The 17,662-nt window shown below is 31.6% G+C and overlaps 1 protein-coding gene across 6 annotated transcripts in view; it reads right to left on the bottom strand.

Annotated features, from left to right (window-relative positions):
- Positions 1-17,662, bottom strand: part of LOC145286061 (sentrin-specific protease 6-like) — a 106,301-nt gene that overhangs the window by 19,630 nt on the left and 69,009 nt on the right. For all 6 annotated transcript variants that reach the window (XM_080134734.1, XM_080134732.1, XM_080134735.1 and 3 more), the window contains 6 exons: positions 13,491-13,659; positions 7,126-7,235; positions 6,780-6,844; positions 4,416-4,767; positions 487-722; positions 4-211 (listed from right to left, as the gene is read on the bottom strand). In XM_080134734.1, the coding sequence (XP_079990860.1) occupies positions 4-211; positions 487-722; positions 4,416-4,767; positions 6,780-6,844; positions 7,126-7,235; positions 13,491-13,659 (1,140 nt within the window). The remainder of the gene's footprint in view (positions 1-3; positions 212-486; positions 723-4,415; positions 4,768-6,779; positions 6,845-7,125; positions 7,236-13,490; positions 13,660-17,662) is intronic.

Here is a 17,662-nt window from a genome sequence, read left to right as displayed (position 1 = left end):
TGCCTGCAAATTCAAAGCTTAAACAATCTTTGGTCAGTATTATCTCTCGAGATGAATCGATATCCATTGTGCCAATTCGCAGGTGGCGAGTATGGAACAACACCCGGTCAGGAATGAAGGCAGGGTCCGGGTTGTCCCCTTGAGGAACACCATCATCAGCATCATCCACATCCATAAGCTGCTGGCCAACTCGACTGACCACATTGCCCAGCTGAAAGAAAAGATAGCACAATTACATAAATCATATATAACAAATATGGCTTCACACTGATTATAATAAAACCAGTTGAAACAATAGAGCTCTTTATATGTGTAAGGTCTATATATCAGCTATGTTCTAATTTTGAGAATTAGATTTTCATAAAGCATGCAATATATACAGGCATTTTGAAATAAAACACTTTTTACAACTATCATATACAAAAGATATATAAAACTAGATTAAATACAAATTGAAATGAATTAAAAAAAAGTAAATATACATACCTCATCTTCCATACGATTACACCTGGATCTGTTTGCGAGAGATAAATTTGTGGAAATAGCAGGAAATATGGGAGAGTCACAGCGGTCATTGTCATCTTCAACAAGGTCAGATTTAGAGGTATTGGTCACTGTACTACTATTTAAGGGGGCTTGCAAACTAGATTCGGAAGGCTTGGATTGGTTTTCAGATGATTCTGATGGGGGAGGTTCATCATCATCTGATATAGTCACGGTTTCTGAAGAGAAACAAAAGTTGATTGCATTAAAAAGGAGTTTTAGGATTACAGTGTTTAAATCAATGCATAATTAAAATCTTCAATAATTGACATTTTAAAATCAGCACAAAACTTCAAATTAGCTTTTTAAAATACATCATAGAAAACAATTTCAGCCATTTTGAAATCAATATTTTTATTAGTATCATTGAATTAGAACTTTTAAAACTTATTTCTAGTGGGATTTTGGATTTCTTACTCGCTTGATATCTTAGGTGGTTCAGTTAATATACTTCTTACATCAATACCATAACATGTATATACGAGACACTTGAGTGTTAGAAGTGATTTGACTGCATGCAGTATGACTGATCAGACCACTTGAAGTGCAAGCATAAAACGTTTGGTGTTAGCCAACTTGCAGTCCAGGACACTTGCAATACCTTAAAAACCAAAACGTGATGATGATAATCATTTTCATAGTATTTCAAATCCTATAGAAATGTGAAGGAAATAAATATTCTTCCCTGTTTTGTGTTTAACTTATTGCACATTTTAGTTATTGCTTTCATTCCTGGATATTCTCAGGAATTGAACAAGACTTTTCTCTTGAAATTATAATTTTTATTGTTATATGCAAAATTAATATTTTGGTTTATGTTGCATTCAACCTTTTTATTATTTTATTATTTAAAACGAGGAAAATACATTATTGATTTTATTATTAGATATTTAACAAATTCATTTTTGTTTAACACATTTCATATGCAAATTGTGTCATAATAGGATTACAATACATTGGTTCGCACAATATTAACATTTACAATCATTTATATACTTTATCTTACATTAGAATTGATTGAAATCATAATCTTTCTATTTTTAGTAAAAACAATGAGTTTGTCAGCAGTAATGAACCTAACCAAATATTTACAATGTTAACAAAAATTTTATTAAATTCATTTTTTCTGCCATCAAACATGAAAAGTATAAAAAAAAATAAATAAAACTGTTTCCATTTTATTTCCAAGGATTTATACAAACTTTCTAACATACTTTGCCAATCTAGTTAAAATTACTTTGATTGAATCTTTAACAACAAATATTGAAATAAATCGCTTCCACATGTTAAAATAAGGTTCAATCGAAGTAATTTTAACTAGATTGAGAAAGTCTGTTTGAAAGTTTATATAAATTCTTGAAAATATTTGTTTTTAATAATAATGAATATCAATGGAGTTGTTCACACAGCTTATTTTCATTATCTACAAGTGATATACTTATTTAAACCACTGTAAAGTATATAAGACATAAGTAGAAATAGGTAGAAACCTACATGGAACACATTTTAGCAATCAGACTATCAATAACTTTAAAATCAAATGTAGCACCTGGAAATGATAAAACCTTAAAATACAAATATTTTACATGAATATACACATTTTTTCTTTCTCATTTTTGATTAAATTCGTTGTAGTTATGAAGTACTACAAGTCTAAAATTATGTTTTATTTAAAAATAAAGGTGCACTTGCACTGAAATAGTTTAATATTTTTTATAAGCTGTTTCTACTTCGGAGTATTTATATTTTAAGACATTTGCTAATTTTAAAGATAGAAATGACTTTCTATTTGACAGTTTAAAAAGAAATTTTTATTTTTTTAAATAGGACTCTTTTTTAGGAGTTTGCATTGCCACAAAAATTACAGTCGATTTTGGGACGGTTTCATAGACTATAACCCGTCTTAAGATTGGAGGTTACATTGATGAAAAATATGAAAATTAATTTTTTTTATTTGTGCACCCCCTCCCACTGCCAAAAGTAAATTACTAATAATATTATCAGTAATATAGTACTAAATTGTTTCAACAATTGTTTAGAAGAAAACCACCACCCACTGAAATAATCTTACTTAGAGTTAAGAACTCCTGCATTTTGCAAGGCATGAGGCAGTTAAAGTACACCATTGTTTGCAGTCTGAAACCAGATCCACAGCATCCCTTCAGCTCCTTATTGCGATAAAATCTCTTGATTGTCCGCTTCTAGTTCATTTTTAATCTTCCTCTCCTTTTTCCATCAGGTGTCCATTGGCTCACTTGATTGACAATTCTTTCTGGGGTCAATTTTAGGACATGTTCAAGCCAGGCTAGACATTGTTTGCAGATTATTTACAATATCACCTATTGGTTAGTCCAGTTTCTGACTTTTTGGTTTGTAGTTTGATCACTCCATTTGATCCCAGAATTTTTCTATATGATGGGCATGTGTGGAAGTGCTCAAAACTTGTCTGTCAGTGTCTTAGTTAGGCCCACCTATAGTGTAAATGAGTTTGTCCAAAGGCTACAAAAAGATGACGCTAGAACAGTCCAGAGAGTAACTGCTGAGGTTGCTCTGATAGTGTATTGGGTCGTGTTGATGGAACTGTTTGGGACTGTCTCGGGTCACATCGATGGAATTGTTCGTCTTGAGCTGTGTAGATAGTTTACGTTTGTTGTTTAGTTGACTTGACTGTTGTTGTAGTAGTTGTACTGCTGATTATGATAATATATATATTTTCAAAAATGAAAGAAAAGTAGGATTTATTTAAAAAAAAAAAAAAGGGGGGGGGCACAAAGATAGTTGGAAAGTCAATACTGACAGATTGGACTATCTGGAGTCATTGCCATCAAATACTGGTATAAGTTTTGAATTGAAGGCCATAATGGCCAGAATAGCTTGTAAATTCAAAAGAAAAGAGAGACAAACCCAATTAAAATATATATCTATTGTTATTACATGCAGAAGTCCAACTGTGACAACAATCCAGTCAATTGAACTTGAAACAAACTGAATGTTTCCGTTTACACAACTCAACACAAACAATACCGTCAATGCGATCTGACACAGCATCAAACACTGCTTGGTAAATTTTTTCCTTTTTCAGATTTTGCAAAGCTGATGAAATGCTGCTTTACCTATCCTGACTACATATTTCACTAAATGGACATGATCATTAAAATAGAAAACAGATCACATATGATTGAAAACTTGATGCTTTGTTAAAAAAATTTATTTCCTAAGGATGATAAATAAATAGTGAATAGTCTTTTACAATTGCATAAAAAATTTAAAAAAAATGGAAATTTTCTTTAAGTTACAATAATTTAGGTTAAATCCTATTTCAGTGACCAAAAATATTTAGAGTAAAATGAGTTTTGGTAGTACACCCAAACAATTTATGTATGTCTACTTATCGTAACTATATTTTTATAGTTAAATATTTGGCTAAATATTTAACTCAAAATATTACAACATAACTGAAAGTGATGTTTTCAATTTGTGTTTTAAGTGATCTGGACTAATCTTACAAATTTTGAAAGCTTCATTTTGTATGAAATGTTCAATTAATAAGTTTATTTTCTAGTATAGCCATCCAATATCAGCAACAATATGCTCATCCGATGACATGGTTTTGCTAATATATTTAATGCAAGCGTTGAGTTTGCTAATAAACAGCTGATTGTGATAATTTCTTGTTGACATATATTACTGCCCTCTCTCTAGAAGATAATGTTTAGGAGAACGGTTTCATAACAGAATAGATACTTCACTATCCATTGAATTAAACACTGAAAGGTGATACAATAGCAGATTAATAGAAAGAAAAATATAATTTGGATACCAAAATGTCTATTAATAATAGATATGTAAAAGTCACAGAATGTAGTTCTTACCTGGTACATGAGGCTTTATAGTATGTAAAGCATTAGTTTTCCGATTCCGGGAAACTATTCGAGACCTTGGAAACTGAGTTGATTTCACCGTATCTGTAAAGCAACCTATACTTGTCGATTTGAGGAGAGATTCTGAGGAATTGAAGGCAGACACTTGATCAGCAATGTTTTTCGAATAAAACTGCCTTTTATCCAATATTAAGTTCAAATCAGATTTTTTTTTTATGATTATTTCTTTTTTCACTTGTGGGTATTTGATAATTTTTGAATGTTCAGGTATCTTTTTTTTACAGCGATCACATCTTTGCAAGTTTTTACTAGAAATGCCACAGTTGGAACAAAGAATCTCCCCCTATAAAGAAGATGGGATAACAAAACTAAGTAAAGAAAAGCACAAAACGAAATCTTGAAATAAAAGAAATGAACAAGTGATGATTAAAAATCAGATTGATCTGAGTTTTATTGCAATTTTCAATCATATAAGAAAAAAAGAATATATTGTATTTAACTAGTAGAACCCATCTCAGGATTGTCTGATAAACCATAAAAACAAAACATTCAAAATAAATAACATAAAAATACATAATGATAGTAACATGGAAAAATTACTTTTCAACATCCAATAACTTGAGTTTCAATTTAAGATGAAGAATAACATAAATGAATCATAGTTCAATTATTAATTAAAAATGATTGTGCAAAATAAAATAAATAAAACGGTGCTAAAATTTTTTCCAAAAAGTAAACATGAAAGGAAAAAAGAAATGTCTGTTTCAAAAACGTCAGTAAAAGATGATAGATCTACACGATAAACAGGCAATGCCATTTGTTTGATTATTTCACTGACTTTGAAAAATAAATAAATAAATATAAACAATAAGAATCAGTAAAGAAGAGATGAAGCAGTCTTGGGAGGCAATCATCTAGAGATGGTGTTTTGATAAAAACACTGGTCCACATCACTTCACAAAGTTGGCGTCAGGAAGAGCAACAAACACATAAAAAATTGGTTTTGGTTAAGAAAATTACTTCCAAAGAATACTGACCAGAGATTAAGTTTGGAAGTCAGCACATGCCAGCATGTAAAATGGACGTTAAACTGAATATGATGATCAAAATAATTTCACTAGTGTTTTTTATCAAGAAAACAAAAATATCAATAATTATTATTTTTATTATTTGAGTGTAAATAAATATATATTGATCCATGGACAGAAAAAATTAAAAAGTGACACTTACTATAATCTAATTGTAAGAAAAAAAACAACAAAAAAAAATATCTTAATGCTTTTTTGTTTTGCTTTACAATTTTTAAACTCATAATAGATATAGAAAATAAATTTATATAATGCATATACACAAAAAAAAATTATATATATATATATATATATATATATATATATATATATATATATATATATATATATATATATATATATATATATATATTACAAAAAACTTTATTTCAAATAATAGATTTACCAGGAGACAAATTGATTAATCAAAACTAGCAAATCCATAAATGACGCCAAAAGCCACTTATATAATTTCATGAAGACAACATTTTAAATAAGTGTTTGAAATCAAATTATTTTATGTACTATTATAAGTAATATTAAGAAATAAATATGTTAATGTTAATTACAAGGTTATAAATATTCTAACACTCTTCCTATTCAGAATAAGTATTTTTTGAAAGAGGCTAAAGTAAAATGTATTATATTGCTGCAAAGAACATGAAAGAACAAAGATAAAGTGGTTAGGCCGAATCAATTATCATTTTGCCAAATGCAACGTTATTGTTATCAAACTTAGAAAAATAGGTAGACTTAATTTTATATTAAATGCAAAAAGAAATGTCTGTAAAGTAATTATTTATCAATAATAAAATTCATCATATTGAAAAACAAACTGTGACTGTAGATATATATTTTTTAAATCATGACCAATATACTTATCTCTTTACATTTTATCAAATACATTAAACAACCTTTTCACCACTAAATGTATGTCTATTTTTTGGCTTAAGTTTAGTAATTTCTTACACATTTTAAGCTAACATGCTTTTCATAATCTTTATATTATTATGCATTAAAAATAAATTAAAAAAAAAAAAAATGACCATATATGTGCTACTCAAAAGATACCTCTAGGTTTCTTTATATATTATCTCTGTTATATTCAGCTTTAGTTTTGCTTTTAATTGAAAATATCTTTCAGTTAAAAATGTGAGTCTGCACAATATAAAATAAATCTAGCTAAAAATTGGGAAGAACAACAATTGCAAAACATAATCAACAGAAATTTATTATCTTCAACACAGTTATCGAACATGGTGATAAGAATTTATCATTAGATACTTACAGAGATTAATTTTTTGGTTGTAAGTTGTTCCTTTTTTTTTGCCAAATCATTGCTAGAAGATGAAACTGAAAAATAAAATTACAAACATTACATTCCAATATTTTCTGAGAGAGAGAGAGAGAGAGAGGTTTCTTGTAGATACATTTTTTTTTTTTCAGCTGTTCCCTTATGTTTTTTAAGTTCCAGACTTTTAAGATTGGAAAGGTCAGGTAAAGGAAGTGATTACTAGAAACTTCAGAATTTATATTTTGTTTTGAACGTTTTTGATCATTTTAAAACTACAAACACTATGAAAACACAGTTTAGAAAAAAAAAAAAAAGAAAAAAAAAAGGAAGTCCAACTCACCAATGGAACTATTCTGTACGCTGGTGCCTATATTCAGACTTGTTTTTAGGAGAGATGAAGAATTTGTCAATTCAGATTTTGTTTGGTCACCATCTACTTTATTTACCGGTCTGCAACAATAAACATGCATTATTTTTAATTAACGAACAATAACTATTTTAAAAATAGTTACATTTTCTTTTTTATCCGAAAAAGAGAAAGTCTCAAAAAGTAAAAAAATTAGAAACATTTTATATTGTTATTTCGAATCAATAGTCTGTTACAAAATAGATCACTCATTTCTTATCATGGGACAATGCATAATGTTAAAAATAAATTAAAAATAATAAGAGTAGAGAAAAAAAATTTTTCCAATTGTACAAATGAATACTTTATAACTATCTTTATTTTTCTGTGTATACGTTCATCTCTGTTGCACGTCTCATCTCTTTCTGGTTGCTTCTAATACAGTTCTCCCTTCAACTACAACACAGCTGATGATTTCAATCATTGTTTTCATAAATACATCCCACATCATTCTAATCGCAATCATTTGTAACGAGATTTTAAATATATATATATATATATATATATATATATATATATATATATATACACAGGGTGTCCAAAAAGTCACTGAATCGTTTTGAACTTAAATAGATTCTTCATTTTTTATATCTTTCTATAATTTTAACATAATCTAAGACATTGAAAAATTAAAAAAAAAAATAAATAAATAAAATGTAAAATTCAAAGTATCTTTATGAAAAATAATGTCTTAAATGTTGCCCATTTTCAGCTTCATATATTTGTGCTCTTTCCAAAACAGACTCTATTAACCCCAACTTTTTCTTGTGGGGATATCTTAAAGAGTCTCTGTTAACAAATACCAAATCTTGCAAGAATTGAAGGAAAACATAAATGAAAATAAAGGAGTTAAATCGCAATCCAGAGATTCTGCAATTTGTCATGAATAATGTTTTGGAAAGAGCACAATTATGCGAAGCTGAAAATGAGCAACATTTAAAAGACATTATATTTCATAAATAAAGATGGTTTGAATTTTGCATTTTTTTTTTTTAATTTCCCAATATCTTAGATTGTGTTAAAATTACAGAAAAATATCAAAAATATAGAATCTAATTAAGTTCAAAACCATTCAGTGACTTTTTGAACACCACACACACCCACATTATCTTACTTTCAGTAAGAGCCAAAATTTGCATCTGTTAAAGTCTCTTGAGAATCATGCTGAATCTGAAAATTTTATTTTTTCATAAGTTCTTTTGAAAACAGCCATGTTTTTCTTTCAAGAATATTTAATTTAAATGGTAAATTTCTTACACATAAATTTAAAAAGAGTGACACAGAAATATTTATATACATAAACTTGACAGCATGCTCACATCTGAATAGCAGATGTAAACTTGTTTTCAAGTCTCAGTATACAACTCGTTTTCAATGAAGTGCGAAGACAGTGTTTTTCAAAAATGTATGTAAACAACTGATCACCTTTTCGTGATCATCACAAAACTATGTACATACCTGTCACAGAATGAAAATGTCAGATTCCAAAAATCATGCAAATTGATCAAGTAGTTTTTGTTTTTTCTAAGAAAATCAAATTTCATGAGAAAGTAAAAGATGAGATGTTTTGCTCTGCCATTTTTAAAATTCATGACTCCTAATAACCTCTCCAAAAATAAAGACCAAAATCAGCCTTTTAATTGTAAAAAAAAAAAAAAAAAAAAAAGATTTTCTATACATAAAAAATTACTTATTTTACATGTTTTTTTTTTTAATATATTTTTGTTCCGTGACAAGTACATAATAACTTTTTCCATAACTACCAACGTAATAGATGCACTGAGACTAAAGCTGCTTTCAGGAACGCCAGCAACCACTGTAAAAGAGTAATAAAAAAAATACAAGAGAGCTATATGCCCAGTCTGTTAAATCCAAAGTAGCTGATCAGCGGCTTGGTTCCCACAAGTTTTGGCAAATAACAAATAGGATCCTGAACAGAAGTGTGCGTTCTATCCCAACCATTATCAACAGACCAGAGGTCATCTCCTCAGCTTCAGACAAGACCAAACTATTTGCCAAGAACTTTGCAGCTAATTCTACCCTATGCGACGAAGGCCATCAACTCCCCATATTTCCTCTTTAACACACAACACGCTAGGTAACATACAAATATCTGTACATGAGGTTGCCAAGCTAATCAAGAACCTTGATTCCAATAAAGCAACTGGCCCTGATGGTATTCCAATTATAGTGTTAAAAAAGCTTCAACCAGAACTTACTCCCATATTTATGAAACTGTTTAAACGTTGCCTTAAGGAGAAGTGCTTTCCAACACCTTGGAAAACCTCATCAGTATACCCTGTATTTAAGAACTCAGGTGATAAGTCATCTCCCTCTCAGTACAGACCAATAAGTCTCCTGTGTGTCATGAGTAAGTTGCTGGAATCCATATTAAATAGAGAAATAGTCAACCACCTCAGCAAAAATAACCTTCTTAGTGACACGCAATATGGTTTCCATTCTGCAAGATCTACCGCAGATGTGCTAATGGTTATATCTCATAGGATTAGTGAATCTCTTGACAAAGGCTTCCTTTCCAGGGCAATTACTCTCGACATATCAAAGACCTTCGACAAGGTATGGCATAAAGGCCTACTTCACAAAATCTCCAGCTACGGTATAACTGGAAATATTCTCTCTATCATTAAATCATTTCTCTCTGATAGGCTTATAAGAGTAGTGGTTGATGGACAAAAATCAGAGGCCTGCAGTATTAATACTGGAGTCCCTCAAGGGTCCATCCTGGGCCCAACTCTCTTCCTGATTTACATCAATGACCTCCCTAAACACATACTTAAATCATTCGTTGACATCTATGCTGATGACACGACCATCTACAGCAACACATCAAAGGCTGTAAATGACAAAGCTCTCTCTGGTTCTCTCTCCTCTGATCTCGAACGAGTGGTTCATTGGAGGAAGACGTGGCTGGTTACCTTTGATGCATCTAAAACCAAACTCCTATCTTTACATCATCAACGCTCTGATCCACATCTGGCATCAATTGAAATGGATGGCTCTCGTCTAGGAGAAGCCCCATGTTTTGACAAGCTTCTGGGCTTGACCTTCACTCATGATCTGAAACGGAACACGTACATCAAGTCTGTTGCCAAGGTCGCTCAAAAGATGGTGGGATCCTTCTACCGCTCCAGAAGATGCAATTCTCTATCTATATAAAAGCCAAGTACGTCCAAGGATGGAATACTGCTGCCATATCTGGGCAGGAGCTGCTAAAAACAGCCTATCCTGCCTTGACAGAGTACAAAATAGACTTCGTGGCTAAGTGGGGGATGCCCTTTTCTCTTCCCTGCAACCTCTCTCCCACAGAAAAGACGTTGCAAGCCTATCTTTGTTTTATCGTTATTTCCATGGCAGGTGCTTGTCTGAACTCCAATCTCTGGTCCCCCCTCGCCAATCTTTTACAAAAAACACCCGTCTAGCTGAATCCACTATCAAAAACTTTCCCCACTCTTTATCTATGCCTAAATCAAAATGTAGATTCCATGAACAAAGCTTCTTTCTAAGAACTGCATGCCTGTGGAACTGTTCCATCTGCCTGCTTCCCACCTGACTACAACTTGGCTGTCTTCAAGTCCAATGTAAACAAATTCCTGATGAACCACCCCCTTAAGTAGACACTTTAAATATCCACACTAACGTACTGTACTTACAATAACCCTTATCCCTGAGTGGCTTCCGGGCCTTGATAAGTGGTGACCACCTTGTAAAAAAAAAAAAAAAAAAAAACTGTGAAGATATTTCTGTGTTTTTATATTTTTTAATTAGGTTGAATTCTGGACAACCACCCTTGAGTATGACGGATTTTCTACAAGGAACAAGGAAGGTCTGTATGTAGGGACCAGATTTCTGCTCTCAACTGCGAAGAAATTGTTTGTAAATTAAGTCAATTTATCTCTCGCTCCTGGACAGGGTTCAAAAAAGAGTCGCCAACCTGATAGGTCCTGAACTGTCATCTAGGCTTCAGCCTCTGTCCCATAGACGAGATGTTGCATCCCTCTGCCTGTTCTACAAATACTTTAATGGTGAATGCTCTGACGAACTGCAAACACTTGTACCTCCCCGACGTAACTACCCCCGACAAACCCGACAAGCTACTAAGTCTCATCCCTTTACAGTGGAGATCCCTAGGTGCAAGAAAGCCTTTTACTCCAATAGTTTCTTCCCCAGAACTGCGGGTCTTTGGAACTCCCTTCCGGGATTCTGCTTTCCCAACTGCAATGATATGCAGAAGTTCAAGTGTAATGTTAACAAACATCTTTCTACTCTTCTCCCTTCATAATGACCCCGCTAATTAATTCCCTAATAGTAGCCCCCTGCTTCAAAGTGGCACTGTGCCTTGTTTGGGGTGAAAATTGAATTAAAAAAAAAAAAAAAAAAAAATTGGCATAAATTCAATTAGGTGGACACATTACTCAAGTTCTCTTGGAAGGAGAAATGTTCTTCCAATATTCAAGTTGGGACAAATTGCAGCAGATTTTAGGGAAAAAAATAAAAGTGCAAAATTTTAGGATGTATTAAATTTAATTCAAAGAAGATTTCAGTCACTAGACTATCAACATGATAATATTTATAGCGTATCTTATAATTTACTTTCTGATTAAAAACATTAAATTCCTGGAATTTCTTCTTTTTTTTCTTCTTTCGATGTAATAAGAAAATAATTACAGTAATAAAATTTTTCTAGATTTAAAATATAGGAAAAATATTTTTGTAGGTTAATTGAAATTATAAAATATCAACTTGGGGCATTTCTTTCCACCATAGTAAGCAGCCACTGTTGCTGAATGAAACAATCAAGTAGGAGATGAAACAGCAGATGAAAATAGAATTGTATTTCATTATGTAGAGAATATAAAAAGCTATCATCTGGTTTAATTGGAAATCACATGTTACAGTTGTTAACATGTTTGAGAATTATTTGAAGAATTATTATGAAGTTTAAAAAAAGTCAAAGAAAGATAAATTTTTAATGTGCATTTATAACAAAATTTATATTGTGCAAAAATTATTTGAATGAATTAAAAATTAAAAAAATTTAAAATAAAAACAATTATCAATGTTTAAGTTTGAAAAATTAAAGTAAAAATTGTTGAAAATTGTGTTAACTCCAAAGGCTACTTAGTGTTCGAAAAATAAGTTTCTGCTTTTTCTAAAATGAAAAATCTGATTTTGGAATGAAATTATAAATTGGTATATTTTATAAGTAACTGAACGTAAACTATGATTTTTTTTTGTTTGTTTTTACATAACTTATGATTCGAAAATTGTAATATGAAATCCAGTAAAGTAAATAAAGATTAAAAATTATAAATAATGGAAGTGATTTTTAGTTAACAATTAGACAAATCTGCTAATCTGTTATTTTGTCAAGTAAGAATATAAAAAAATGTCTTTAGAATAGCCCATCAACCCCTCCATTCTTGCAAGACTGATAACAGCAAAGAAAATTAATAAATGAGAAATATAACACTTTAGATTTAAATTAGGTGCTGATATGCATACCAACAACTATCCACCACTGAAAGAACTTTCAAGCAGTTATCAACAATTTTACAAAATGTACGGATCCCATTGTACGTGAGAGTGGTAACGCACAACACACATGTCCAACTTGTACTCTTGTATGGCTGTGAGACATGGTCGATGATGAAATGTCAAAATGACATGATCCTGGCTGCAGTGCATCAAATGGAGCAAATGGCTAGCCTCACTCTACAGCCTTTCATGAGAAAGTACATTGTACAATGTATCAATTAGTACAATATTACCTACCGTCAGTCATCCAAAATGCTCCAAAGTGTGTCCCACATTGATGTTGATGGTCCAAAGCCATATAGTAGGCCACTTAAGACATGAGAGAGGTGAATCAGTTGAGAGCGACTTGATCCTGGTGGGTAGCACCAGTAAAATGGCAACAGACAATGGAAGCCATTCACAAAATGTCTAACCTCAATATGAGACAAGATGACAAAAAAATGAAAATAATTATTTAAATTCTTATGCAAAGCCCCTATGTAAGTCAGTTATCATTTGTCTGAAAATATAACAAACAAGACAGGCTTTTATGGACTTATATGCCTAGAAAAAAAACTGAGTTAGTAAATAAACAAATATTCAAATGAGAATACTTTCACTAAAAAGCATTAAAACACAAACATAAAGTGAGAGTTTTATTTATGATATTAATATTTATTTTAAATTGTAATTTACTTTTCCAACATTAACCTGTAATTGTCAAATTTAATAAAAAATTGAAATAAAAAAAAGATAAATAGTACCTTGGAGTGGTCTTGTAAATGATGTGAAGCTTTTCTGACTGCGTTGGGGTACGCGAGTTCATCACAGGAAGGCCCCCACGTCCTTGCAGGACACTATTTCGAGTAGTCTGTGTGTTTCCCCCACCACCACCTGTCATGTGTTGGACTAAGCTGTTTGAATTTGAGGTTTCTACCAAAAGTAAGAGAATCAAAAATTAAATTTATGAAAGTCATTTTAATATAATCCAAATTCCACAGAAAATAAAATATTTCTGAAAATTAAAGTAGATTCATAAAAAAAAGAAAAGGTATAACATGCAAATTTATATTTTGCTTAGAACTTGAATGTCTTTAGCCATACTTTATATTTGTGAATAGTATCTGAACAAATTAATGAATAACCCTTTTATCAATAAGGCTGAAGTTACTGCTGAAAATGTTTAATATAAGCATCTAGATTTTATTTACTTTAATAACTCTGTGCTGGTAGTATAAAATATTTACTTGTTCTCAAACCAGGTTTCAATTTCAGCTTCAAGTATTTCTTTATCTAATCATACTGAAGAGCTGTGATACAACCAAACATTTTATATACAGGAGACATGTATATCAAGGATGCTGACGATATTTTTTTTTGCAATTTCCAACTGTTAATTTCATATATATTTCTTTTTTTACTTTTGTTGACAGTTCTGTCTTCATAAAAATAGTGATTATATTATCTATTTTTTTTTTTTTTTTTGCATAATAACTGATTATGGACAATTTCAAACACTGATAATTGTGGAAGAGAGACAGTATGTATAGGAATCCACATTGGAAGGACAAATAAGGATATTTTAGACTTCCTCAGCATTAGCAGGAAATGAAAGATTCAAGATTCGACTAAGGCGAAAATGTAGTAATGCTGTTAGAATGCCAGAGTTTGTTGCTGAAGATACATCAGGAACAGTGAACTCAGCAAGTCAATAGACAGCATTGCAAGGGAGAAAGGCAGGGATGAAAAGGTTATTAAGTAGGCGGTGAACGAAGACACCAGCTACGAAAAAAAAAAAAAAGGCAATGACCATCAAAGATGATGCAAGAAAAGGAAAGAGCTGATTAACAAGTTTGAATACCTACTAGAGTCAGATAGACATACTGTGGTTCTTTAATGAGAAAACCTTTTGCTACAACCAAAAGATCGACTCTTAGAACAACAGCTCAGTCTTATCCAAAGATAAGAGTCATGTAGGTAAAGTTTCCAGTGACAACCATGGTTTTAGTGTTGACAGAGGATGCCATCTTAGGCTGAAAACTGATGACTACATCCACATTCTGTAATAAATGTACGTAGTTACCGATAAGTCAATACATATGCTTACATCAACTGGAAAATTCAGGTTGGTTATATCAGGAGACAGTGGTGAAGACCTGTGGAGGTCTTAAGAATGTCATCAAAGGTTCAAGTGAAATTAATAGAACAAGTCGCGAATACAAATTAACTCAAGTTCAATGAAAAAATATAAAAAGAATAAAAATATGACACTTATTTTTTCTTCAACAAAATCTTACAAATATCCACAATCTAATAAGTAAATAAGTAATAGTGAATAATGGGCAATCAACAATACTCCCACTATCCAACAATCATGAGGTTGTTTGCACAGCAACTGAGAAAGCTAACATACTTGCCCGACAGTTTGCTTCAAACTACCTTGGATCCAGCAAGCCATTCCCTCCCTGATTTTCCTCTGCGAACAGAAATCACACTAGATGATCTGAAGATCACCCCTTCTCAAGTACATGATATCATAAAAAACCTAGACTCCTCAAAAGCATGAGGACCCGATCTCATCCCGGCTGTGTTATTAAAAAAATGCTCCACTGAGGTTGCTCCAGTTCTCTCTAAACTCTTTAACAAATGCCTTAATGAATCTTGCTTTCCTGGCTGCTGGAAAACTGCTTCTGTGGTACCAGCTTACAAAAACTCTGGTGAAAGAACTGACCCATTAAATTATCATCCAATTAGCCTCCTCCCTCTTTTCGCCAAAATATTTGAGTCCTTAATTAATCAAGCTCTAGTCCACCACCTTACAGCTGCTAAACTTCTGTCTGACCACCAATATGAATTTAGGCAAGCCCGTTCTACAGCAGATATTCTAACTGTAATCTCTGAATGTTTATACCAAGCACTGGATAAGGCAGGGGAGGGGAGTAGTCCTAGATATATCTAAGGTTTTTGACAGGGTATGGCACGATGGTCTTCTCATGAAAATAAAATCCTATGGTATTACTGTATTCTTAAATGAAAGAAGAATCCCGGTTGTCCTCGATGAGCATACATCCAAAAAATTTGATATAAACACAAGTGTACCTCAGGGATTGATCCTTGGACCTTTGTTGTTTCTGATATTCATAGAGGACTTACCTGATAAAATTGTCTCTGAGATGGGTATATTTGCTGATGACACCACGCTCTATAGCAGGCACATGGGTAAAACTAATGAGCACATATCTAAGGTAATGGCAGAAATCCTAGAGGAAGACCTTCAGTCTGTAGTGGATTGGAGCCAAAAATGGATGGTAACATTCACTGTTGCCAAGACAAAGCTTGTTTCCTTTAATAATTAGATGAAACCTTATCAACCACCAATAACTATGGCTAAAGATACATTACCTGAAAGTATTTTGTTCAGGCTCCTTGCCTTAACGTTCATAGGAAACAGGACGTGAAATAGATACATTGAGATCATTGCCAAGGCTGCTGCGAAGAAGGTGGGCTCTCTCTACCATGCTAGAAAGTTACTTACACCTGAAAGTATCCTGAACTTCTACAAAGTCACCATTCGCCCATGTATGGAGTACTGCTGTCACATTTGGACTGGTGCATCTGTAGCAGTGTCAGAAATTTCGTGAAAATAGCGAATAATTCCACCCCATATTTCCAAGCTTATAACTCCTCGAAAAATGCAATTCAAGCCCTAATTTTTTTTTTCAATTAAAGGAGCAAGGACTAAGATTTCATTAAAAAAAAAAAAAAAAAAAAAAAAAAAAAAAACGCGTTTTTTTTTTTAAAAAGGTTTTAAACTTCGGACTTTACAGGTAAAATTCTATAAGAACACTATGTTTTTTTGTTTTAAATTTGAATATATTATGTATTGACCTTTTCTCTTCAATTTGTGAGTAAATAATTATGTACTCATCGGGTTCTAAATTAATTATTATTAGACATTTACAAAATGGGAGGCGTGAATTATTCGACCCTCTGTCTTTCCAAGCTTATAACTCCTCGAAAAATGTAATTCAAGCCCTAATTTTTTTTTCAACTAAAGGAGCAAGGACCAAGGTTCCATTAAAAAAAAAAAAAAAAAAAAAAGAAAAAACAAATAACGTGGTTTAAAAAAAAAGGTTTTAAACTTCAAACTTTACAGGTAAAATTCTAAAAGAACACTATGTTTTTTTTTTTTTAAATTTGAATATATTATGTATTGACCTTTTCTCTTCAATTTGTGAGTAAATAATTATGTACTCATCGGGTTACTAAATTAAGTATTTACTTTTTAATAGACACTTAAAAATTGGTATGGGGGGGGGGTCGTGAATTTAAAAAAAAAAAACGTTTGTCTAAAATATTATATTTGATTTATTGGAAAGAACATAAAATTTCACATTGACCCTGAAAATATCGTAAAAATAGAATCAATAGAAAAATTTTGATAGATTTTTAAAATTTAAAAATTGAAAAATATTGAGTTTAAAAATTGAAAAATATTGAGTTCGGAAAATTCATTACTGTTTAAAAAAAAAAAAAAAAATATTTCTATTACTTTTAAAACAACTGTAATAGTTTATTTTGGAAGTATAATCCATAAAGAAAATAAATAACCCACTTTTAACAGAGAAATTACGAGATTTTTATATTGTATTCGCAGTTTCGTGTTAGGGGTGTCAAAAATTCCTACAAAAATTCTGATACTGCTAGTGCATCTGCTACTAGTCTCTCGCTCCTGGACAGGGCCCAAAAGAGAGTCCCGAACTGTCATCTAAGCTTAAGCCCCTGTCCCATCGATGAAATGTTGCATTCCTCTGCCCGTTTTACAAATATTTTAATGGTGGATGCTCTGACAAACTACAAGCCCTTGTGCCCCCTCGACGAAAATACCCCCCAATAAACCTGACAAGCAGCAAAGCCCACTCCTACACAGTAGAGA

This window comes from Euprymna scolopes, chromosome 10, assembly GCF_053919585.1.
Source record: "Euprymna scolopes isolate OS-2025 chromosome 10, ASM5391958v1, whole genome shotgun sequence".
NCBI lineage: Eukaryota > Metazoa > Mollusca > Cephalopoda > Sepiida > Sepiolidae > Euprymna > Euprymna scolopes.
Note: the sequence above shows the minus strand (reverse complement) of the source record. Positions and strands in the feature narration are given on the sequence as shown.